Source organism: Leptonychotes weddellii, chromosome 5 (assembly GCF_054177405.1).
Source record: "Leptonychotes weddellii isolate Sample4059 chromosome 5, ASM5417740v2, whole genome shotgun sequence".
Lineage (NCBI taxonomy): Eukaryota > Metazoa > Chordata > Mammalia > Carnivora > Phocidae > Leptonychotes > Leptonychotes weddellii.
The window spans coordinates 322,256-347,161 of record NC_138373.1 but is presented as its reverse complement, the minus strand read 5'-3'; the positions used below and the strand labels follow the sequence as shown (position 1 = coordinate 347,161).

The window sequence follows — 24,906 nt, the reverse complement described above, 5'->3', positions numbered from 1 at the left end:
TCCATCCACCCTTCCACCCACCCACCCTCCACCCACCACCCGTCCACCCCCCCCGCCATTCACCATCCATCCACCCATCCAATCTCTATCCTTAATCCGTATTGTACCGAGGACCTTCTGTGAGTCAGACGCGGGCTGGGTGCTGTGTGTCAGGCTGCAGTGAAGACACGGTCTTTGTTCTCAGAACTCACAGTGCACTGGGGAGTAGGAAGTCAGGACACCATCAGCTGCAGGGGTTGGAGAGCAAGAGCTAAGGAGCCCAGGGAAGGAGGGCCACCAGGAAGAGGAATGACTCAGGTGGGAGCTTCCAAAGGGCTGTGGTCTCTGAGCCGTGTGTCATCTGGGGGACCTAGCACTTTGCAGGCCCGAGTGTCATGGTGGCTCTGCCTGGGTCGAGGTCCGGGTGTGGCTGGGGTCCAGGAGTGCCCATTCCCTGGCCACCATCCTGACGCAGCTCCTTGCTGGTGATGCTCGGCTCCTGGCCCCCAGCACAGGCCTGCCGGCACAGAGGGACGGAGGAGGGCTGTGAAGGAGTCCGTGAACGTGGATGGCATTTCCCTCTGTCGTGAGCAGGCTGCTGAGGCCTGAACGGTGCCTATGATCTTGTCACCTGAGGACAGTGTGGGCACTTCCGCATCCCATCCTGGCTCTTGTAGATTGTCTGAAAATAAGGCTTATGCTCATGGCTCCCTAACCATTGGGGTGGTCGCTGGGCATGCCCCAACCTGGCTATGTGATGCAGGAGGACAAACCCCGGGCTACGATGCTGCAGGCTGGTTCTTTAAACATTTTAACCACTGTGTTTCCATATTGTTGATTTCGTTGGTTTTTCTATTTATTCCATTTTATGCAGGTAAAACCTTATTCTGGAAGGGGTGCCTAGGCAGAACCGGAAGCCAAAGATGTCCACGGGACAGCAGGGCTGAGACCCAGCCCCTGACCTAGAGTGACAAAAACCAACAGTACCAATAAATAATTATAATTAAAGCAAAATTAACAGATGATGCCTCTGCCCCCATCACTCCTGGTCCAACTCTGAGGGTCCCTTTGGTGCTTGGGCCGCCTCGGGTATGTGTGTGGGAGGGTCCTGGTGAAAAGCGCCCACAGGGCCACAGGGACACTGGGATAAGGCAAGCGGGCACCCCTTTGTCAGCTGCTCCCCGCAATTGAGGGAGCAGCACCTGCTCTGGCCTGGGGGCCGCTCAGGAGCCCGAGGACCCCATGTCAGACTGAGAGCAGAGGGCAGGGTGGAGCCTCTCTGATGGGGCTGCCTCTGGGATTGGAGGGCCCTGCCTCCTGGCAATGACCAGCGCCTCTCCCTGGCCAGTGGCTTCCCCGGGGTTGGCATCAGGGCCCTCCATCACCTGCTCTCTGAGACTGGAAGGCCCTGTGCCCCCCAACACGCCTCCCCTTCCATGCTAGGAGGCCTTGCTTAGCCCCCGGCGCCCCATAGAGCCCTGCACGGGAAGGCAGGAGTGCGGCCCGGCCTCACCTCTTCCCAGCTGCGGGCCTTGGCAAAGTTACTTAGCATCTCTGGTTTCCTAGTCTGGACAAGACAGCTGCAGGTCTGACCTCAGAGCAAGCGGACAGATGAAGGGTGCTTGGCCAGCTCTGGTCCCGTCCTTGGGGCCTCATGGAGTGAGGACAGTAATGTCTTCACATTTCTGTGTCTCAGCAGCTCCGGGCACTGTGTCCCCGGGCCTGGCACAGTCCCTGATGCCTGAGTGCCAAGCCCAGTGTCCTTGGTGATCCTGGTGGGGGCGGCAGGACCCATGTGTCAGACTCTCTGAGATGCGGACGGCAGCTTCAGTAAAGCCTTCCACAGGCCACTTCCAGATTAGAATAGAAAACCAGTTTTCTTTTTGTGGCACAGTCAGGGCCTTCTAATGCCGTCAGGGGCTAAGAAGCAGGAAGGATTGGGTTTTGTTTGAGAAGACGCAGAAGATGGGGAAGGAGGGGGGGGCCTCTTAGTGGGGGATGGGCTGAGCCGGCGGGAGCGCGTGTGTCTGTCCCACACACCACCTGTGTCCAAGCCTTGGTGATGAGCTGGGGGGCACTGGGGATGTTAGCTTCTTCCAAAGGAAATGGGGCTAGCAGGCCTTTTTGGTAAGTGGGGCTGGGCTCTCTGGCCTTGCTGTTCACAGATTGGGATGCTCCTTCTATACCCCAGGGGGGAAGCCTGTGTGGTCAGTGGGGTGCTGGGCCAGGCCCAGGCAGGGCAGCCCCTAGGGGATTCACCAGGTCTGCGTGTCTCCATGTACACATGCATCAAGAAACACAGGACAAAATGTAAGAATTGCAACCAGGACCTTTGTGTGAATGATAACCATAGGCCTTTTCACTGGTTCGTCCGTGTGCCCCAGACATACCGGCCGTGTGTGTGGAGGGCAGTGGGCTGGGGCCCTACTGTGCGGCTTGACCGCTGCCCGAGGTACCTGCCCAGGCTGCATGGTGGTGGGTCCTGGGGTTAGCTTCACTGCTAATGGCATTTGTGGAAATATTTTACCATTACCACTTAAAGTTTTTAAAGAATGAGGTAGGAATTGAAAAATCGTTTCTTAAAGATCTGCTCATTTTGAGACCCCTGATGCTGTGGTTTTGAAGAAATGCAGTTTGGGAAACAGACCAGACCCATCTGCAGATGCTCCCCCAGGGAAGGTGTGGCTGAGAAGTGCAGCCCAGGCCAGGGGACAGATGCTAGGTCCATGCCGGGGGAAGGAGGAGGTGGGGAGGGGCCCCTGCCACCCACTGGTCCCCCCACCCCCGAGGTGAAAACAGCTACTACTTTATTTATTTATTTAAGATTTTATTTATTTGAGAGAGAGAGAATGAGTGAGAGAGAGCGCGCACATGAGAGAGGGGAGGGTCAGAGGGAGAAGCAGACTCCCTGCTTAGCAGGGAGCCCGATGCGGGACTCGATCCCAGGACCCCAGGATCATGACCTGAGCCGAAGGTAGTCGCTTAACCAACTGAGCCACCCAGGCGTCCCAACAGCTACTACTTTAAGTTAATGTTTTCTGGAGCCTGGGAACAGTAGGGCGCAGGGTGGTTTGCGTCTCTGATTTTGCATTTGTTCCTGGCGGCTCGGCACTCAGCCTGCGTCCAGCACCTGTGAGTACCTCTGAGGTTGGTTCAGCCTGAGCAGTCGGGCGAAGGTTTCCAAGACTCTTCTGTTTCAGCAGCCAGGCGAGAGGAGGCCAGCCGCCCAGAGCTCTGCAGTGTGCATTTCCCACTGCGGGGCCCCGGCTGCCCACTTCTCCGTCGGGGACCGGTGGATGGTGCTGTCTCCTGAAGGTGGCCATTGCATTCTGGGAGCATGAGGCTGACCTCTGACACTGCGTCCTGGTTGCGGTCAGCGGAGATGAGGGGTCCCCAGTGGGCACACTCCACCTCCCCGCTGTCCACGTCCTGCCCGTTTGGTCTATTCCACCGCCACATTTAGGAAATTAAATGGCCAGACTGCCTGTTGGCACAGCCAGGGTCAGGCTCACAGGCTTCTGCATGTCTAACACATTGTTCTGCGTCTGGGGTCTCAGGACGCCCCTCGGGGGGAAGCGTCTCCCCTCCGGAAGCATGCAGAAAGCAGTGTTCTGGTAGGACTATATTTATAGATGTGAGAACCGTTCTTCTGGTGTGTTGTTACTTTGTTGTTGTTACTCTGTTTGCGGTATGTTCTTACTTTGTTTTTTGTGTCCAAAGCAATGTGTACAGTGTGATTCCATTTTTGACAGTGGACCCCCATCTGTCCCGGCACAGAAGCATCCCCAGGTGGTGAGCTGGTGCCTGGACAGCAGGGTTACAAAAGGCCCTGATTTCCTTTTTCCATTTTCCCCGGGGAAGCGAGCTGGTTGCTCCATGTGAGGTGTTGCAGTGGGGTCCCTGTGCCCCACGTCGCTTCAGCTCCGACACGTGGTACGTTTTTCTCTTCCAGTGACATCTTTGACGCCATGTTCCCTGTCATGCACATCGCCGGGGAGACCGTCATACAGCAAGGTGCGTTCCCTGCTTCTCTGAGCTAGAGCATGGGTCCCGGGGGCCGTGGGTGTGCCCAGGGTGTGGACACAAAGCCCGCTGTCCACCCTCAAGGAAGGTCACTAAGGAGACCAGAGCACGTCGCTCTGCACTCGTTAACGGAGTCGAACCCCAGGATGGGCCAGGCGTGGACCGCAGGTGCCCCGGCCACGCGAGACACAGGTGACCGCGCCACGGGAGCGCGTGCCGGCCACGTCGCTGTCCGTGTGTGTCGGGCCGTCGTGGTGTTTGTACACGTTTTATTTTTAAAAGATTAAGGGAAAAACGTGTGGAACCCAGAGTTGCTTGGCCTCGGTGAAGCGAGGCTGCAGGTACTGCATACAGGGAGGCCGGAGGTGCCCCATGTGGTACCCTCCGCATGGTCCATGGTCTCTGCTTTCTTTCGTTCCAGGGGACGAAGGAGATAACTTCTATGTGATCGACCAAGGAGAAGTAGATGTGAGTACCTCTTACCGGCTCCGGAAAACGGCGCCTGTGTCCACGGCCAGGTCAGGGAAGCAGCTTGTGGGCCCTGCCGTGCTGGACAGCAGTGCCAAGGTGTGCAGCTCTGGGCCGACCCCGGCCGCTCAGCCGCTTAGTGTGGGCCGTTCGCCTCCTCACACCCACCCTACATTCATCTAAGTGCACTCAGGTCCAACGGGAGGGTGTCTCTTTGCAAACTGTAAAGTTCTGCTGTCTTGCCCCCCTGTCCCAGCACCCTTCAGAGGTGGGACGTGACTGACGGGGAGGAAGTGGCTGGCTTGGCCTGCTCATCCTGATGGGACCCCCTGCCCACCCCCTCAAGGGAGGTCCCAGAGCCTGGCCCCAGAGCCCCCTTGAGATGGGGTAGGGGTCGCCAGGCTCTCCCTAGGCTCCCTGTGCTTGCTACCTTACGCCGTGCCAGGGGCCATAGCTGGCTTTTCTTGAGGCCGGGGACCCATGGAGGCAGTTTGGGGAGTGGGAAAAGTGAGGTCACCTTCTAGCCCCCTAGCCCTGGCCTCAGAGGCTCAGGTACAAAGGCGGCTTTACAGTGCTCACTGGACCCTGGCTCGCCTAAGCCAGGATGTCCGGGCCCGTGGGTGGATGTCTGAGTCCGGCTGTAGTCTCAAATTTGGGCCAGCCAGCCCTTGAAGGGACAGGCAGTGACTTGTGGGGCCGCCCCACAATGCCCGTCGGGGTCCCCCACCAGCCTGTTCGGGTTCCCAGCGGGCAGGGCAGGCGGGGAGCCCTCCTGTGATGTGGGACGCACCGGGCAGTGCAGCGCTGTGGGTGAAGGCCACATTTAAGGGAATCAAAAGAGCTCAGTCAGGAATCCGGGATGAAAAAGTGGCATGTGGGCTAGCTGGGGTGAGTTATGGGGTATGTATTATAATAATTACTGTTATTACTGCTCGCAGATGCTCTGAGGCCCGAACGCTGCGTTTGTGTGCTCGCTTCTGTAAACTGCCTTCCAGGGTGCAGGGGAGCGACCTGGCTGACCTGGCCCAGGGTTGCGCCTAGGACAGTGTCGGGGCTGCTGACCCTGGCTCTTAGGCTCCAGCAATGCTGGTCTCATGGGGGTGGGGGGCTCACCATGTGCTGAAGCCCCGCAGGAGGCAGGTTCCCCCGGGACCCCAGCCTGGCCCTCTGCCTGGCTGGGCTCAGGGGTGGGCATCCCGTGTACCCCTCCTCTTCTTCAGGGTGGACGCTGCCCTCTGACCAGCAGGTGACCAATGCCAGAAGCACCAGGTTCAGTTTAAATTATGGTTTTCCAGAGAGACACCACAGTGTGTGTGTTGCCAAGAGCTATAATCCATTTTTCTAAGTATAAAAATATCTTCCAATTTGTTTTATTCATGGAACATAGCATTTCTACTTAAAAGGATACTCGGCTGCCGATTTTAGGGCTCAGGAACATAGTTCTGTCTGAGGCCTGGCTCCTCCCTAATCCTGCGAGGCCTTCACTATTTTCGGACCCTCCTTTGTGCTGGGACCCTCCCGCCCTCCGGCTCCGGCCCCACCCGGTTCCCTCCGGTTTCTAGCCTCTGAGGTGGGCATGAGGCCTCTGAGCTGCGTCCCTGGGACAGGGCACCCCAGGGCATGGCCGTCTGGCTCCATGGGTCGTGGTCAGTTATTCAGCATTTCCCTGGAGCTCTGGTTGTTTGTTTTTTTAAATTGGTAAAATACAAGTAGCATACAATTTGCCATCTTAACCATTTCTTAGCGTCCGGTTCAGGGACACCGTCCCCCCATCTGGCTCTAGAACGTTCCATCCCGCACACGGAGACCCTGTCCCCGTGACGCACGGACCCCCACCTGCTCCCCCAGCCCCGGCCCCGCCGTGTACCCTCTGTGTCTGACGACTCCAGGGCCTCGTGGGAGTGGGGTCCCCGTGCATGTCCTTCTGTTTTCTGGTTGGTGTTCCTCCACCTCCCGTCCTTGGGGCTTGTCCCCATGGGGGCAGGTTCCCTCTAAGGCTGTCGTGTGGCTGGGCCACACTGTGTTCCTGTGCTCACAGCAGTGGACACCTGCGTCGCTGCCCCCCTTGGCCATCACGCATCTCACGGCTATGAGTAAAGGCATCTGCCCCTGCCCGTGCTGTCAGGAGGTCTCTGTTAACCACTGACTGGCTCAGCCGGAGCCGGCTGTGAAGCTTTCCTGCAGTATCATGGGCCTTCCAGACCCTGTTTCACTGCAGAGCGCATCTGGGGACCCCAGCATGCCCTTTTCATTCTCGGCGGAGGCTCTGGCAGCCCGGGTGTGCTCAGCTGGTAAGGACTGTCCTTGGGACCTGGGGGACGGGGAACTCAGAGCCACCCCATGTGGTGGTGGCCAGCATACAAACCGCACACCTGCTCCATTTTCAGGAGGGGCGCTCAGGGTCCCTGCGAAATCCTGCCCTGTGAGCACCTGAGTGTGGTTGACGTGGGGGAGGGCCACGCGCCAGGATAGATTCGGGGATCCTCTGGAGGGGACCCGAATGGAAATGGAGCCCGCGCGGCCCAGGTTCTACAGACGGGAACTTCAGGAGGGATGCCTGTGCGGGGGGGCTTGCTTTGTGAGCAACAACCAACAAAATACCCCCTGGGCATTTGGCATTTGGGGCTCGAGGTGCTAGAGCCTGGCGGGAAGAGCCACTCACAGGCGGGGCTTCTGCTCCCTTCAGGGTGCCTGTGGGCAGCCCGCCGTGGGCCTGGGATGTGGGTGCCCGCTCGCCGTAGGGCCGCACCTGCTGCTTGCGGTGGGAGCCTGGGGAGGCGGCAGGAGACGGGCCATTAGCTTTTCCTCACCATTTGTGAAGGCGGAACAGCCAGGGGCATGCCGGAGTGCCAGGTCAGCTCTGGGCGGTGTGAGAAACCTGGCCACTCGCCCCGCCCCCGCCTGCTGAGATTACACGGATAACTCTGGGCCCTGCTGTTCTGTCTCCGCTGCCCAGACGGTTTCTGCCGGCCGGTCTTTGTTTCCTGTGGAGCAGAGCGCTGCCCCGAGATGCCCAGGTCAGGGAGGGCAGGTGGCAGAGCAAGGCGGCGAGCACGCCATGTGGACGATGCTCTCTCAGCCCTGGTCTGCGTCTGAGGCTCCAGATGCTGGGGCCCCAGCTCGGGATCTGATTGAGCAGGATCCTGTGCCTTTGGTCCGATCACCGTCTCCACCTCCTTCTGTGTGGAGCGGAAGCAGCCTGTCCAGTGTGGGCCACGTCATAGCCACCTGCTGCCAAGCCGGTCACTGGGCCTCGGCCCCTGGGCTCTGACCCAGCCAGTGGGATTGCTGAGCCCGCTGCCCACAGCTGCCTGTTGTGACTTCTCCCTCCTTCACCGCTCCGGCGGCCCCACCAGAGGGAGTGTCACAGCGCAAACCCGGTGAAGTGCCAGAACCTTCTGTGGCTTCCTTTGGCTTCTAGAATAACATCCTAGCCCTTCCCTCCCCCACCCCAGCTCCTGCCCCCTGGGCTTCTCTCCCTGCTGGGTCATGTGGCATCCAGTGCCCTCCATTTCACTGTGGCCCCAGGGCCTTTGCACACCCTGTCCTCTGCCTCAGTCACCCTTCTTCCACATCTTTGCATGCTGGCCCTGGATGCATGGGGCCTGGCTCAAGTTCTCCTTCATGGAGAGCCCTCCATGCACAGTCTCTGCTGTGGTCTTTCTGAACGCTGTGCCTCCTGTTCTCTTCATGCCCGGAGCGCACTTCATGATGAATGTGTGTTTGTATGATTTTGTGCCTGCCGTCTTTCTCCCGGCTGGAGTCCCCGTGGACAGGAACCCGCCTGCCTTCCCCTGGTGACTGCCAGCAGTTAGAACGTGCAGGGCACAGAGGGGCGCTCAGTTCACACTGGGGGTGACGGACAGATGGATGGATGAATGCACGAATGCAGAACAGCCGGGTGGGAGCTCTGGGTTCAGCCAGAGAAGTCACTGTCAATGGTGGGACCATAAGTGTAGCCCAGTGGGGCCTCCCACCATTTTTCTTCTAAAAGAAGAAGAAACAAAAAATGAAACAAAGCAAGAAGTAACCCCTTTGCGTGCCAGCTGGGGTGGGGCCCAGGGCTGCACTGGCCGCGGTGACAGAGGCCAGTGTCCTGAGAAGGATGGCCCCTTTGTGCTCCGTGGGGCGGCCTGCAGTGTGTTCCTGGGCCTGTCTGGGGCTCCGCACAATGGTTTTCTCTGATGCATCGCAGGGAGTTCTCTGAGGCCTGGGCTTCTGGGCAGGAAGGGGGTCCCCGGCGGCCCCTGGTGATGATGCAGTCCGGGCCCCAGGTCCCCCAGGTCCCCTGGGTCCTGCCCTGCTTGCTCTGCTGAGCCCTTTGTCTGTCCCCTGGGTGCCTGTGCTCATTTGCTCTTGGGCGTCCTGCCCCTGTCAGCAGCCATTCGAGGTGGGTGGCTTCTGTGACCCTCAGGTGTGAGGGGGAGGCCCCCCACACCCCCCCAGACTACCGTGTCAGGCAGAGTCTCCCAACCACTGACCCACGTTCCCAAGCTCCCGTCACTGCCCCGACTTGAAGAGGCCCCCAGGAAGACGTGCAGTGTGCGCTGGTCGGGGGGCCATTTGGTTCAACTCTTGGGGAACAGTGTTTAGCAACACCTGCACACACAGGAGTGCCCAGCACTCACCCTGGAGAAGTCGCAGGAAACGTGCGGCCCCCCCACAGGACGGGCACCCACTAAACCCAACAGCTCACCCCCGGAGCGACAGAAGGACGCACCCTGTGATTCTTTTTCGTGGAGCCATGGTCACTGGAAGGGACCTGTCACCTGAGGGGTCCCAGGGGCAGGGCCGACGTCACTGAGCTGTTGAGCTGGGATCCAGGCACATGGGTGTTTGTGAGTCAGACCTCCGTGGGCAGGATTTCACAGCGAAGCAGAGTGTGGGGAGGGCTGGCCGGGGGCTGGGTTGCCAGGACCCTTGAGAAGTTGTCACTGCCCCCCTCCCCACAGTCTCTCGGTCCCCTTTGAGAAGACCAGGAGCACAGCTTCTGGAGGATGTTGTCTGTGGTCCCTAAAACTCCTGGATCATGCATCCCTGCCTCGTGGGAAGGACGGGACATTGTCCTCCTGTTCCTGGAGAGCCTCGTCGCGTGGAAGCTGGGGACCTAGTGGCCTGACCTCCCTGGGGGAGCACAAGAACACAGGCCCAGGAGCAGGCGCTCTGTGCTTAGCCAGGCTGGCGGAGGCTGTCAGGGACACGTGTGCAGGCCCCTGCGGGCGGCTGCTTCTCTGCAGCTGTGGTCTCCTTCCCACGCAGCTTCGTGGTCGGCCGGGTCCCCGGGACCCTCGCTCGCTCGCGTTACGGAGTTATCACCTGCGTGGTGTTTTCTTGCGGATACGCGATTCTGTGCCTCAGTTATTGCCCAGATAATGAGTCATTGATTTCAGTAAGAATGGCGTCCCTGACTCACCGCAGTCCGTTCTTTCCCGACGCGTACCCGTTTTGGCAATGGGCACTATTCTTCAAGCTCATTGACTCGCCGGGGGAATAAAGCTGCATTGTGTCAATTTATAGTAACGGAATCTGCATGGGCACCGCATAATAAACAATCTGTACTATTCTTGCGCGATACGGAACGTGCAGGGTCAATGCATAGTGGCAGCGCTGTGCTGGGCCGCCCACGCACGCTGAAAGGGCCCCTCTCAGCTGGGCCTCATCGGCGCCCCGGCAGCGACTCCACCGACCCCAGGCCCCGGGAGCTGGGTGCTGCGGCCCCAGGCAGGGAGGCCCCGTCAGCATGGCTCTGTGAGGGTGGGCCCGGGGGCAGAGCCCCGGAGGGTGTCAGCTGGGGTGCCTGAGGAAGCACTGAGTCTGACCCACTGTGTGCAGCTGGGGAGACTGGCCCCGAGACCCATCCAAGGCTGATGAGGACTTGAATCGAAGGCCGGCCAGGGAGGCAGGCAGGCCTTCCGCACAGACCAGGAGCCCTGGACGGTGCATCCGCTTCCCACGCAGGCCCGTCTCACTGCCTGTGGAGGGTGGAGACTCAGAGGGCACCATCGTGCTGGTCCAGCCGCGTGTGGCTCTGCACAGGGTTGGGGGTGAGGCAGGCAGCATGGCTGGCAGAGATCCAGGACAGGCCTGGGCAGGGCGGTGGGAAGTTGTGCCTGTGGGCGAGGGGGCCTGGGGGCTGTGGCCATATGTCCCCTTCTTGCCGAGCCCCCTCTGGTGGGCATGGAGGAGGGCTCCCGGTGCAGGACGGGCCACTGTGACCCCACACATCCCCCGTGACTTTTCTGACATTTTTCACTCTGTCCCCTGAAGGTGTATGTGAACGGAGAGTGGGTGACCAGCATCAGCGAAGGGGGCAGCTTTGGGGAGCTGGCACTCATCTATGGCACCCCCAGGGCGGCGACCGTGAAAGCCAAGACAGACCTCAAGCTCTGGGGCATCGACCGGGACAGCTATCGGCGCATCCTCATGGTGAGTGGCTCCCTGGCACAGGAGCTTCAGCAGGGCTGGGGGGTCTGGCACACAGCCAATCATCTCACGGGAACCCTGGCTTTGTCCAAGTGGGGGTGATAGAAAAGAGCTGATGGGATCGGTGAAAAGTGTGGGAGGGATTCTGGAAACTTCTTAAAAGGTATGCGGGCAGCTAGGAGGGCCCCTTTGCCCTTCCTATCTCCTTTCAGCTGTCTGGAATGGGGTTGTGATGGCTGGAGCTCCAGCTGGCATTCTGGACCATGAGGTGACTCTGAGGATGGAAACCGTTCATCAAGGTGGTGGAACAAAGAGATGCCAGGAGCCTGGCTCTCTGGTAGCCCCAGCACAGCGGGGCCGGACTGCTTGGCCCCAGACATCCTCATGCGGGGGTCAGCCCCCAGGTGTTTTTGCCCCTGTCATTTTAGGTTTTCTCTCCTGTGCAGCCACATCCACTCTTCGCTGGTGCAGGGTGGGCACAGTCCCCTATGTGGCGGCCGGGGGCATGGTGAGCTGTGACAGAGAGGCCCTCCCTGGGGAGAGGAGGCAGGCTCTTCGTGTGTCCACTCAGTGCTCATCCCACACACACCACCTGCCAGGCACCGTTCTCGGTGCTGAGATCAGGGAGCATCATCACAGGGGCAGAGCCTGCCCTTGGGAAGCCAGCATGTTAGTGTAGGAGTCAGAGAACAAACACATACCTCAGGTAGCGACAATTTCATGGAGAAAACTACAGCAGAGAAGGGGAAGAGGGGGCTGCTATGTTATAGAAAGGCCCAGAAGAACTTCTGGGATAAGGCGGCTTTGGAGCCAAGGCCTCTGAGCAAGGAACTAGCATATCCAGGAGAAGAGTGTCTGGGCAAAGACCCTGCGGCATGAGCTTGGATGCTCGTGGAGCAGTGGGCAGACCACCATGGATGGGGATACAGGGGTCCCGTGGGGGGTACGGCTCACACAGAGCCCTCAACTCCCACCTGAGTGTGTGGGAGGAGCCCTGCAGGGGTTTGAACAGAGGAGCTTCCGCAGCCGACTGGGGGCTGTCCCGGGGAGGGTGGAAACCATCCTACTCCAGGAGCAGCAAGGAAGCCAGAAGGCTCTGGGCCGGCCACACTGGTCCGAAGACATCCCAGCGCGGTTGAGGGTCTCCGTCCCTCCCTATCCCTGGGCAGAGGCCACCGGAGCTGAGCGCCTGGCCTCTGGAAGTCTCACTCCTCAGCCACCTAGGCTCGCCTGGTGGTGATGGCTGGGACAGGTGCTTTTCCGGGTGGGTCAGGGATGGTATGTGCTCAGACCCAGCATCCCACAGGGCCTGGACCCCAGGAGGGGTCCCGACAGGTCCAGAGGGAGGTGACCGGGGTGAGCTCCTTGCCAGGAGACCTTTGGATTCCACCACATGCTCTCTGGGACTTGACTGTCTCCCCGAGATTGGTCTGGACGGTGCAGCTTCCAGGGAAGGGCTGTGATGCGGGGGTGCTTTGGGGGAGGCCTGGGACAGTCCGTGAGTAGTTTAAAATAGTCCCAGGGCTCAGTCAGGCGGGAGCCTGGAGATGGAGTCCTGCTCAGGCTGCCCCTCCTCTCGGGAATATCAGCGTTCCCCGCCTATCCTGGTCCCACCACAACACCCCAGTTTTCACGACCCAGGGAGAATTCCGTGCAGTCCTGGGGGCGACTGTTTGATCAGCTCCATGCGCGTGAGGCACCCGTCATCCGTGCACTCAGTAAGCATTGACTGAGCGCCTACTGTGTGCCAGGGGCTCTTCTAGAGCCGTGGATACATCGGGAGAGAGCAGCTGAATGTCCCTGCCTCCGGAGCCAAGCTCTCTCTCCTCTTCATCTCCAACTTGCTAGCTCCTGTTTTCTCCAGGAGAGGCTGTGTGCCTCGTGGGTGGGGTGCCCTGAGGCACCTTACCCCCTCCTTCCCACAGGCAGGGGCAGGTTTGGGCGAGGGCCCAGCAGCCTCTGTCCGCCCGCAGTCCCCTCCGCGTGCACCTGGTCCCATGTTGCATAAGCTATTGTTTCTCACCATCCCCAGTGCTGAGTCCTTCTTGGCTGTGGGATTTTTGTGGCTGGAACCTCGTATTCAGGGAAGTTCCCAAACCAGCGAGGCTGCTGGCACTTCCTCTGTCTTAATTCTGGATCCCTGTGCACTAAGAATAGCCGTGGCTGTGCTGGGAGTTGCATAGCTTCTGTGTCTCGGGAATGAAAATGACAGTGCTGGCTGACCCGGAAGGGAGTGTCCCGCAGGACAGTCCCCGTGTTTGCATCAGTCCTGGGTTTGGGCGGATTTGGATGTATCCGTCATACATAGTGGACCCACCATGCATTCACTTGGCACTAAACTGGGACTTGCCAAGGGGGAGATGGGGGGGTGGGGAACTGCCAGGGGGGTCTCCAGGGAGGGGGCCCCTCCCTATGCATTCAGGCGATAGGGATCCCAGGACATCTGATCCAGAAGCTTCCCTCGAACTTCCTTCTCTTGCCCCTGCTGCTCCATGTGGCATAGGAGCCCCACTGAGCAGGGCCACACTCCATGTCCCCATCTGCAGTGAGGGGGGTCAGGAAGCACTGCCTGTGCCTGCCCTGCCCGTTCTTCCTGGGTCAGGTGTGGGGTGCCCACTCCCTGCGTGAAGAATGGGAAAGCTCCTCAGGCCGCCCCATACCCGTGAAGCAGGAGTCAAGTGCCAGCCTTTCTGGGACAGAGTGGGGTGCCTCCCACTTGGCGCATGAACGGACTCCCAACGTTCACGCGCCATCCAGAGGCTGGTAGCCTTCCCTCTGTGTCTCAGTGGGAAGCAGACAAGGAGCCTGCTGGGCTGAGGTGGGAAATCTGGAGGAAGGTGGGGAGGAGCCCAGGTCAAAGACACAGAGAACATGGTGCTGTCTGTCCCTTCTTCTGATGGGGAAACTGAGGCCCAGAGGGGGTGAGACTGGGCTAAGAGTAGGGGGGGTATGGGTGATCTGGAGTTGGAATGGGAGTGTGCTGATCTTCCCTGTCAGCCCTCCTCCACTGTGCTCAGGATGGCTCACCACTGCTATCACCATCAGCCTCACCATCAATGCCATCACCACCATCATCATCATCACCATCACCACCATCATCACTGTCATCACCTTCATCACCATCATCACCGTCCTCACCACCATCACCTTCATCACCATCATCACCATCCTCACCATCCTCACCATCACCACCATCATCTTCATCACCACTATCACCACCACCATCATCACCGTCCTCACCACCATCACCTTCATCACCATCCTCACCATCCTCACCGTCACCACCATCAACCACCATCATCATCATCAGCTTCATCACCATTATCACCATCACCATCACCACCATCACCATCACCATCATCATCATCACCTTTATCACCATCACCATCATCACCATCATCACCATCCTCACCATCCTCACCACCATCACCACCATCCTCACCATCCTCGCCATCACCACCATCAACCACCATCATCCTCACCTTCATCGCCATCATCACCATCATCACCTTTATCACCTTTATCACCATGATCACCATCATCACCTTCATCACCATCACCATCATCACCATCATCACCATCATCACCATCACCACCATCATCACCATCATCATCACCATCACCACCATCATCATCATCATCACCATCACCATCATCACCATCACCACCATCATCATCATCATCACCATCACCATCATCACCATCATCACCATCATCATCATCACCATCACCACCATCATCATCATCACCATCACCATCCTCACCATCATCACCACCTCCATCACCACCACCATCACCTTCATCACCATCACCACCATCACCATCCTCACCATCATCACCATCACCACCATCAACCACCATCATCATCATCAGCTTCATCACCATTATCACCATCACCATCACCACCATCATCATCACCATCATCATCATCACCATCACCATCATCACCATCACCATCATCATCACCTTCATCACCATCACCATCATCACCTTTATCACCTCATCACCATGATCACCATGATCACCTTTATCACCATCACCATCATCACCATCATCATCATCACCTTCATCACCATCATCAGGATCATCACCATCATACCATCATTAGCATTATCACCATCATCATCTTCATCACCATCATCACCATCACCATCATCACCATCATCACCATCATCATCATCACCAAGCTTTGGGACTTGTAGAGCCCAGTCTGGGTTCGTTCTTGCTCCTGTGATCACAGTCTAGGTGGTCACTTGCCCCTCTGAGCCTGCCTCTTCCTCTGGGGATGAGGGTAATCATCCCAAGTGTCTGGAGGACCCACCATTGCCCTGGCCTAAGCACTTTTTCATTGTTACCATCTTTCCTCACACCTCTTCCCCTGTCAGGTGTCTAGTCTGTGGTCACTGGACTCTCCATCCTTTTCACTTCACAGGTGAACTTCCAGCTCCCATTGATGGATAAGGCAGGTGGACCGCACGTCCCTGTTTTCTGAATGTGCCGTACTTACCAGTACTCATTGGCAGGGCTACCATGTATAGTTGTGGAATGTGTACACTGTCCAAAGGCCTCGGGAGGCAGGGTGAGGGGCTGAAGTCCAGGCTGCTCTCTACCTGCCAAGCTGGTGCTGGCCACTGGGAGGCTGGGCTTCCTTATTTGCTTAGGCCACCAGCTCACTGGGATGCACACTTGAAGAAGGGGGTGCGTTTGTCTAATTCACATTCAGATTCTAATTTTTGGAGTGGATTCTCATTTCTAATTCACATAAAGACTGACGGGATCCTGTTTGCTGGTTTTGTCTTATTCAGTCAGCTTTTGGATGGGAAAGAAGCAACTCATTTGCTTTTTTCCCCAAGTACCAGTTTCAGGCATGTCTGGTCCAGAGACTTCACCAACGCTGGCTGCCCCTCTCTAACGCATCGCCCATGTGGTTCTGTCGCTGGCCCCAGCATCTCTCCAGATGTGTGTGTCCGGGGGAGGTGTGGGGGTGCGGTGAGGCTGCCCAGACAGCGCCCCTCACCATCCTACCTTGGGGACACCTGCCCTCAGCCCATGGAAGGCCGAGCGCAGGACTCTGGTTGGTTGAGTGCTCATTGTGTGGACCTGTCACCAGCCCAGGCTGGATGAGGTTGATGAGGTTGCTGAGGCTAGCCAGGGGAGGGGCAGCTGCCTGGAGGAGGGGGGAGGTGCGGGGTGGGGTCTCTGAGGGGCTTCCAAGACATGGAATCCTCGAAGGATTCAGAGTCATTTGGGGAAATTTGGAGATGTTGAAACGATTCAGGCATGAAGACCTACCTTCTCTGTCTTCTTTCTCCTAAACAGGGCAGCACACTGAGAAAGCGCAAGATGTATGAGGAGTTTCTCAGCAAGGTCTCCATCCTGGGTCAGTGGCCTTGGCCCCGTGTACAAGGCTCTGTGCCGCGTGGCCTCCTCCAGTCTCGTCTGAGTCCTGCCTGCTGGCCCCACCCATTTCCACGTTCCCTGCATGCCTGGCAGGTTCAGCGCCCTTGGTGATGTGCAAGCTTGGAACACACACATGTACGCACCCACACAGGCGTGCTTACATGCGTGCATGCACACACATGCACCCACACAAGCATGATCACACACATGCAAACATGCATGTGTGCACACACAGGCATATACATGTATGCACAGGCACACTCACCCGCATGCATGCACACGTATGCCCCCACACAGGCATGCTCACATGCATGCACACACATGCACGATCACCCACATGCATACACGTATGCCCCCACACAGGCGTGCTCACATGCGTGCACACACAGGCACGATCACACGTGTATGTGCATACACACACCAAGAGCTCTGTGTCTAGTCCCCTAGGGCACCATTATCCTTTCCTCAAGTGTCTGTGCCCTCATCCTGTGAGCTCCTCTTGTCTGTCCCTCCACCACCAGTGTCACCTCCAGCCCTTCCTCCATGTCTATCAGTTCTGAGCTGCAAGCCCAATTCGTGTTCTAGTAAAGGCGGCCCACTGTGCTGAGCTTCTTCCCACGACCTGTTTTGGTGTTTTCCTAAGTGTGGTTTCTCCTGCTGCATTTCTGCCCTTCCTTCTTCTGGGGTGTGATAAACACAATGGCTCCATTTCTGTTGATTTTCAGAAGTGTCAACAAAATTTTCACCAACAAGAGTTTTTAAGTGTTTTGAAGTTTCTGCACCGTGAGTGATGATCACGTGCTAATGCAGACCAGCCCTTTCTGGCAGAACTTTCAGCAATGAAGCTGATGTTCCTTATCTGTGTCCAGCCTCTGACATGTGGCTGGCGACTTACACTTTGGACAAGGAGGCTCTAGCCCACGGGAGCGCCTGTGCTTGGGAAGGTGAGGGACAGCTGAGTGCTGAGCCTCCAGGAACCGCTGGAAACCACCGCCCAGCAGCAAGCCCAGGCCAGGCTGCTGGGTAAAGATGCTGAATGAAAGGTATCCTCCTTTTCCAAGAACGTAATGGAGTGAGGAAGGGAGAGAAGCAAAGGGCTGACGCTCATGGATGAGGGCGTAGGATTGGGGCAGCAATCCCAGTCCCACGACTGCTCCCCTGCCTGCATGGTGTGAGCTGGGGGGGACACTGGGCTTGCCCTCAGCCCTGGAGCAGCCCTGGCTCCCAGCTGGGCTCTCCCTCTGCCTGGTCCCTGCTGTCCAGACCAGAGAGACGAGGAGAGGGCTCACTGCCTGCCCTTCTAGTGGAGGATTGGAGGGGAGGGCAGGAGGACGCCCCCACACCAGCTCGTAGCAAGCTTGGGCAAGTGGAGGGAAGGGCTACAGCGGCCGCACAGACCAGCCGCAGGAGCCAGAACTACAGAGAAAAGCTCAGAGCAAGCGACACACAGACAAGAACTCAGGAAGAAAGCATTCCACAGAAACAGCAGACAGATCCAGGGTAGTAGCCTTTCTCAAGAACACAAATCCAGTGAGCAAGCAGTGGAGGGAAGAGGTGGGAGAGCATCCTGGCCAGAGCCTCGGAGGTCGGCTGGGGTCCTGGGAGCGGAGCCGGTGCCGCGTGCCCCCCGCCCTACAGCTTCGCCGTTGGGCGTTTCCTGCAAGGGCACAGAGACACGGCCATGGACGTTCGCTGCAGCAGCTTCCACGAGGACTAGGAGGGGAAACAAGGTGAAGTCAGCCGCATCGTGCGGATGGACGGCAGTCACGCGAATGCGCCAGAGCTCCGGGATCAACGCAGATCTCGAGCAGAAAGCCGCACGCGTGGGTGGTGCGAGCAGCCCTCCATAGCGTCTGTGAGGCTGTCTTACGGGAAAGCCCGAGGCCGTGGCCTCGGGGGAGGGAGAGAAGTCAGCTCGAGCGTGATGTCAGGGGGTCTCTAAAAAACAGACCTGAAGGTCAACTGTGCTTCGATAATAAAAGATTAAAAAATTTTAAAAACCTGAACAAATAGATCTGAAGCTACTATGACAAAATACCCATACGATTTTATTCAGGACAGAGGTTGGCTGGTTATGTTGTTCACGCCGCTTCTTTGATTGATCTTTTTCTCCAAATGAAGAAAAGTGGACGAGATTGCGCACGGGGTCAGCCAGGGATGCGCTGGAACGGCATAGGTAGCTGTGGTGCAGTGGTGGGCAGGACCCCTGGGGAGCACTCGCCACCGGACCCAGGGAGGGCGCCGGGGGATGTGGAAGGACGAGCCACCCAGAGACGGTGCACAGGGCGCCCCTGGCCAGGCCCGAGGTGCCCGCGGTGCCCGCGGAGGGCCAGCGCCCCCGAGGCGGGTTTCGGAAGACCCCGGTCAGGGTGGGTGGCCTGCAGTGCGTTCGCTCCTTCACAGGCCACACCAGGGAGCAGAACCCAAAACCCGTGGGGAGGCCAGGTGGGGCCAGCTCGTCCTAACACGGAGCCAGCGCCACTGCCGAGTCGAGCCACCTGAAATGGCCCGTTTTCTACCCCTTTTGACCTAAAAGGTGGGCACTCCATATGGTTCAATCTGAGGACTGGTTTTTTTAATGATCTTTCTTAGGGGAATCTTTTAGAAAAGAAGGTATCTTACATTGAAAAAAATACCTGGTTACTTCTGGCTTCTTTTTCTTGTATTAAATTTAAGCAAAATAGAGTTAAGAGTTTACGTTGAAAAAGCGACACAGCTGGTGGGTCACGTTTATAAGAGTATTTCCGCTTGTCTTTCTGTCTGTTCTTCTGTCTGGGTCTGTGACTGGAGACGCAGCGAGGTTGCGACGTCGCCGCGGCTATTTCTGGGTGGCACTTGGCAGTTTTTCACATTTTTTACGGTTTGCTGTATTTCTTGAGTTCTTTGTAGTGAATGTGAGTAATTTAACACAGAACAGTAAAGTAGGTCCGGCAGGGAGGGCGCCGCGGGGCCTCTGACCCCACGTCCTCGCGGAGACCCTGTGAGATGGTGAGGGAAGGTTCCGGTTCCTCTCTTCCTCTGGTGGTGGAAGCTCATCACACAGCACGCACCGTGTCAACCATTTCTTGAGGGCGTCTGCCCCTGTCACCACTCCTTGGTTCCAGAACCTTCTGGTCACCCCCAGTGGAGGTGATGGAAGGCACCCCCGTGCCTCTGCAGGTACGTCTGGTCTGGACGTGTCCTAGGAGGGGACGCTGGGCTGTGTGGCCAGTGTCGTACTCAGAGAAGCGAAAATTGGCCGCCTCATGAGCTGGTCCCCACGGTTTCGTAGGGGCTGCGTGAAGGGTATTTTAGCCCCATGAGAAATCCCCGAACCCAGGACCCTGGGGCCCACGGTCACCTTCCACCTCCCTTTACTGGCGCCAGGCGCTCTTACACTCTCCAGTCAGTCCCCGTCCACAAGCTTGGTACCAGCCAGTGCTTCTCCGTGGCCGTCGGGCGGAGCAACCACGAGACTAATCTTCGCCCTCAGTCACCCCGGCTGCAGCGAATCCTCTGGAGAGATGCCTGCGGCCGGCGTTGGGAGGCCTTGCTCTCCACCGGCCTGCCCTCAGCTCCATCCCTCCGTCGGCCGGAAGGAGCGTGGAGGTGGCAGTGTGCACTCAGGGCCTGGAGGGTCCTGCGCATGGACACCGGGGTCGGCCCGTGACGGGCACGGAACCTGGCAGGCTTGGGGGAAGCCACCCTGGGGCTCCATGTCTGGTGCCTCGTGTGGTCTTGGGCTGTGGCTGCTGGCGGGACGCCTGCCTGCCTGTGTTCACATACGGTCCAGGTGCAGAGTTGAAATCCCGCTCAGGAAGAGGGCCCGTCTGTAGGGGGGACGGTCAGCCCCCGGAACCCTGAGACTCGGGACCCCGAATGCCATGAAAACGCCCCCAGGGCTTGTGTGTCCTGCGTCGCCTCAGAGACTGGGTACAGTTCAAAACCCGGGGCAACAAACTGCCATCCCCCCAGTGTCTCCTGAGATTCCTGATGCTGGGGACACAGCTTTGCATGTCTCGACTTTCGGACCCCAGAGTATGGCACATTTCAGATGGAACGGAGAAACCTGCTGATGGGACAGTGGGAACGGCTTCCCCCTGGTTGTGTGACTCGCAGAGTTACGTGCCGCGTGGCCCTCAGGCCGGCCTGCATGCCGACTTCCCCCGAGCACGGACTCATTCCGCGTGGGAACGCCACCGGCCTCGGGTTCCCGAGCAGCCCCGGCTGTGCAGACCTTTCCGGATGGGCCGGCGGGGTGCATGTGCTGGCGGCTCCGCAGAAGCTCATCCTTTGCAATGCGCAGCATTGGCAGGCATCTTAAAGCAGAGAAATCCCGCTCCTAACCCAGTTCTAAAATAAATGCTTTGCTTTGTATTTTTAGCCGCTGACCTACTTAAGTAGCATCTGATAAGTATAGGCCAGGGAAGGTTTTTCTGCCAAAAAAGAAATAGTTAATCAGGCAATCGTTACTTTCTTCCAAAGGAGCGTATTGCGTTTTTTTCCTTTTCCTTCCTGAGGGCTAGGGATGGACAATGATGGGGAAGGGAAGGTGCAGGGAGAGGCGGAAAGGTATCTAGAATTCGCGAGCTGTGAAGATTGAGAGCGTGGCATTGGAATTCAGTGATTTGACCTAAAATAATGGAAGGTGCGCTCTGCCCAGCCCTGCAACATAAGTGCATTTGCAGTTGAACCGTGATGAATGGTGTTTTTTCTGGACGGGTAATCGCTCCAACTGCTCTGAAATATTTTAAACCGCGTAGTAGCCCCAGTGCTTAGCTGTGATTGTGTTTTTGCAGGAACACAGGCAGCTTACGTCTGAAGATGTCTGTTTTCACGCTGGGTTCACAGGCCCCAGTTCCAGCACCCATCGCCTAAGCTAAACCGCGATGCGTGTGAGCACAGCGCCCTATCCAAGACCCTGTCTCCCTGCCGGGGATGGAGCGCTAGCCCAGTACATCCCGCCCAACTCACTGGTGGAAGGCCCAGGCCTTCCCAGCATGGAAGCGCGCTCCCCGTCTCACTCACTGCTGTCTTAGCAAAGGCTGACCGCGGTGCTTCCTGAGAGAGCACTGGGGTGCAGAGTGGGGGTGCACGCCGTGGTGAGGGTCTCCTTGTCGCCCGCTCTAGAGTCCCTGGAGAAATGGGAGCGCCTGACCGTGGCGGACGCCCTGGAGCCCGCGCAGTTTGAGGACGGAGAGAAGATCGTGGTCCAGGGGGAGCCTGGGGATGACTTCTTCATCATCACGGAGGTGAGTGCTGCCCGGCTGGGGTGCAGGGGACGGGGCGTCCCGCCCTTGCTGCTCCTGCATGCGCCACCCCAGCCCTCCACCCTCCTGTCTTCTGTCCTGATAACAGCCTCTGGCCCGCACTGACCCGTCTTCTTGCCTTGAGAATCAGAAGGGTCTCCTCTTAGAAAATGGCGCCGTGTGCCCAGGCCCACACGTGTGATGACTACAGAGGACTGAACACGTGTGGGCTCAGTGAAGGTGGGGAGCATGAATCCACGCCAGAACCTATAGTTTTGTGTGTTACCATTGGGGGAAAGGTGTAAATTTAGGGATCTTTCCACACTGTTTCTTAAAACTACGTGCAAACCTACAATGATCTCAAACTACAAGTTTAGTTTTTTGAGAATGGTTGCAGGTCCTCAGCCTGGACACGCACGAGTCCCTTTGACGAGGCCCCGCGACAGCTGGCTCTGGGGCTGTAATCCGTGGCGGCCACGCTCAAGCCTGTCACTGACAGGGGCGAGCAGCTGCTGTGGCCGCCTGTCCCGGGGCTGGGCTCACTGAGACCCCCAGAGCGAGCCCCCGCCCAGGCGCTGCCCGGAATGAATGGGGGGCCCGCCTCGTGGCGTGGGCAGCCCTGATGACGCAGGGCCAGAGGTATGCTGCCGTCTGCTGGGCTCGCGTCCTCCTCCTCTGGCGCTCAGGGGCGGAAGGATTTCGCGTTCATGCTCATTAGAGCACATTCCTCAGCTGTGCGTTTTGCCACCGGACAAAGGGAGCCCTTGGCGTGGCAGCGTGGCGGCCTGGCGTGGCAATGGGCGGTCCCTGCTGGGTCTCAGACTCAGAGGTCAGCCCTTGTGAGCCACTGCCTTGGCTTAAATTAAGAGAAGGAGAACTTGCCAGTTGTCGATGCGGGTGGTGAGGTTTGGGGCCCGCTCTGCCGGCGCTCACCCACCTCGGTGACGTGCAGCCCATAAAGCACGGGCGACACAGATAAGACCCTGCGGACAGAAACACAAATTTGGTCTGCAACTTTAGTCTGGGCTCCTGCAAAGCCCTTCCCGAGAGGGCGTGTCGGAGTCCCTCCTCTCTGCCGCCAGCCTGCCTGCCTGCCCCTTCCAGCAGGAAATTTTCAGAAGGCCGTGGAGTCCAGCTGGAGAACAGCGGGAGGGGAGAGGCGGGTCTGCGGGGGCACCTGAGGCACCGGGGAGGTTCCGGGTCATACCGCGAGCATGCTCGTGGGGACCTGGTCACTTCCCCGCCCCGTCCCAGCACCGTGCCTGGGACAAACCCTGCTTGCAGGTGGCAGGCAGGCAGCCCATGCACGTGTATGAGCAAAGGAGGCTGCCTCCAGCCTGAGCTCCTTGAAAGCCGCATAGATATTTCTGAAGGCGTCCCCAGCACGGGGAAGCGCTCGCGGCGGTGTGGCTCGAGGTCCTTAGGGCAGGAGGCCCACTCAACACAACATTTCCTTGAAAAGGGAAAAGGAAGGAAGGAGGGATGAATAAATCCCAGGCAGGACGCATGCTGATTCTGGTCCACCGTGATGCGGAACCAGTCGTTGGGGCGGAAGGCTGGCCAGGCTCGTCTTTGCTCCCGGAGGCGACATTCCCGAGACTTCTGCTGCGGAGTTTGGTGGGGAGGCCCCGTTTTTATCCTGTGTTGTCCTCCTGCACGTCCAGGAGGAAAGCCGGGGCCTCTGCAGAAAGCTCGTCCTGCCTCGCAGCCATAGTACCATCGGACGAAGGGGCAGGTGGGGTGCCGTCCCCTCTGCGGTGGCATGTGGCCGACCCCTGTGCCCCCACGCCCCAGACCATCTGACCTCTCTCCTGTGGCCTTGGATGTGACACCCTGTCTGGGTTTGTGTGGGCCTAGCATTTCGCGGTTAAGAACATGAGACTCATTCGGAGGTGGAGGGGGTCCCTCCAGCCACCCCGTTCCCCAAATCTGCATTAGATGTGACCGACTGCAGGGTCCTTGCTGCACTCCTGGGCAGGTGGAGTCTGATTCGTGGGAGGGCCTTGGCGACTCGCCAGGCCCCTGGGACGTGTCAGCCCTGTCATAGGGCACTCAGGCTGGTCATGGGGGCTCTCAGACCCTCTAACCTGTGGGGCCCTTTTTCCTGGCGCCTGTGGCCGTGCCGAGATGCCCGCAGGGCTTGGCTTATCATGGGGCCTGGAGCTCCGAGTTCAGCGGCCAGTTGACGCCCCCCCTTGGGTGTCCAGCCCGCTGCATCTCCACAAGAGCGGCCACCTGCCTGTGCCCACAGAGACCCCCAAGTGAGAGCACCCGGCCAGGCTGGCCAGGCCCCGTGAGAGGAGTCCCTGAGCCCTGGAGCTGCCTGTCTGTCCTCCTCAGCTGTCACCACGAGTGATGCCCGTGTGGAGCCACCCTCAGGCGGCTCTGATGACCAAGGGGAGGACGTGATGCCAGCTTAAAAGCACGGATCTTTTCCTGCTCTAGGTTTAAATTCATGAATAAGAAGCTGGTGCTCACAGGGCCAATTTGGCCCAGAGACGCGTTTGTATTGGCCTGTGTGGTATTTTTTAAAAAAATATTTGAATTAATTGTCAGTATTTAAAAATCAAGATATTTCCCATAACAATCTGGATCTCTTCCCTTTAAAAATCTGCTTCCTGACCACCTTGGACCTGTATCCCTATCTGGCCACAACCAGCAGACCTGAGGGGCGGGCCCCTTGGGGTGGGAAAGGGCCCTTTTAGCCTCAGTCCACCCAGCCCTAGAGCCTGCTCGGCAGGCCCTTGCAGGCTTTGAGGTTGGTGGCCTCAGTGCTCGTGGTCTCAAAGCTGAGGGAGTAACTCTTGCCAGCTCAGACAATTGTCCGTTATTTGCTGTGACCGAGGCCGCCTCCCAGCCAGGTCCAAGGCCACGGACAGAAAGAGTGTAAAATGCATGTGAGAGGCACAGATTGGCAAGGGGCCCTCACAGGACGCCAGGGAAGGGAGCCGTTACCGTTACATACTGATGATGTGAGAGGGCTCTTTCCGAGCCCAGGATGTGTTGTGTGAGCTCCCAGGCCCCCGCCAGGGGGGTCCGGTCAGTGCTCAGCATCCCTTCCTGGGGCGGGGGACACACAGCCAAGGCCGCACAGCCCACCAGTGTCCGCCTCACACCCCACTGGCCGGGGTCCTGCTCCTTGCTCCCGAGTGCCGGGCGGGCATTTGCTGCGTGTGCGTGTGCACGTGTGTGTGCTTGTGTGTGCATGGGCGCCGCAGAGGCTCCGAGCACGCCTCGTTCTCGTCTAGGGCACGAGAAATAGAGTGAGTGCTGCTCCCTTCGTCTTACACATTTATCTCTTGTCTCTCTGCTGCCTTCAGGTGACGCTGGGGAGGGGCCTTCCCAGTGTTGTGCGGCTCTGGGGGGCGTCCCTGCTGCTCATCCC

The 24,906-nt window shown here is 58.4% G+C and overlaps 2 protein-coding genes across 12 annotated transcripts in view; one reads left to right on the top strand and one right to left on the bottom strand.

Annotated features, from left to right (window-relative positions):
* The window catches only part of SUN1 (Sad1 and UNC84 domain containing 1), a 300,496-nt gene that overhangs the window by 128,457 nt on the left and 147,133 nt on the right, over positions 1-24,906 (bottom strand). The gene's annotated exons all lie outside the window — the stretch shown is intronic.
* Positions 1-24,906, top strand: part of PRKAR1B (protein kinase cAMP-dependent type I regulatory subunit beta) — a 90,280-nt gene that overhangs the window by 53,835 nt on the left and 11,539 nt on the right. For all 6 annotated transcript variants that reach the window (XM_081819210.1, XM_081819214.1, XM_081819211.1 and 3 more), the window contains 5 exons: positions 3,932-3,993; positions 4,424-4,470; positions 10,738-10,896; positions 16,213-16,273; positions 21,403-21,524. In XM_081819210.1, coding sequence (XP_081675336.1) covers positions 3,932-3,993; positions 4,424-4,470; positions 10,738-10,896; positions 16,213-16,273; positions 21,403-21,524 — 451 coding nt within the window. The remainder of the gene's footprint in view (positions 1-3,931; positions 3,994-4,423; positions 4,471-10,737; positions 10,897-16,212; positions 16,274-21,402; positions 21,525-24,906) is intronic.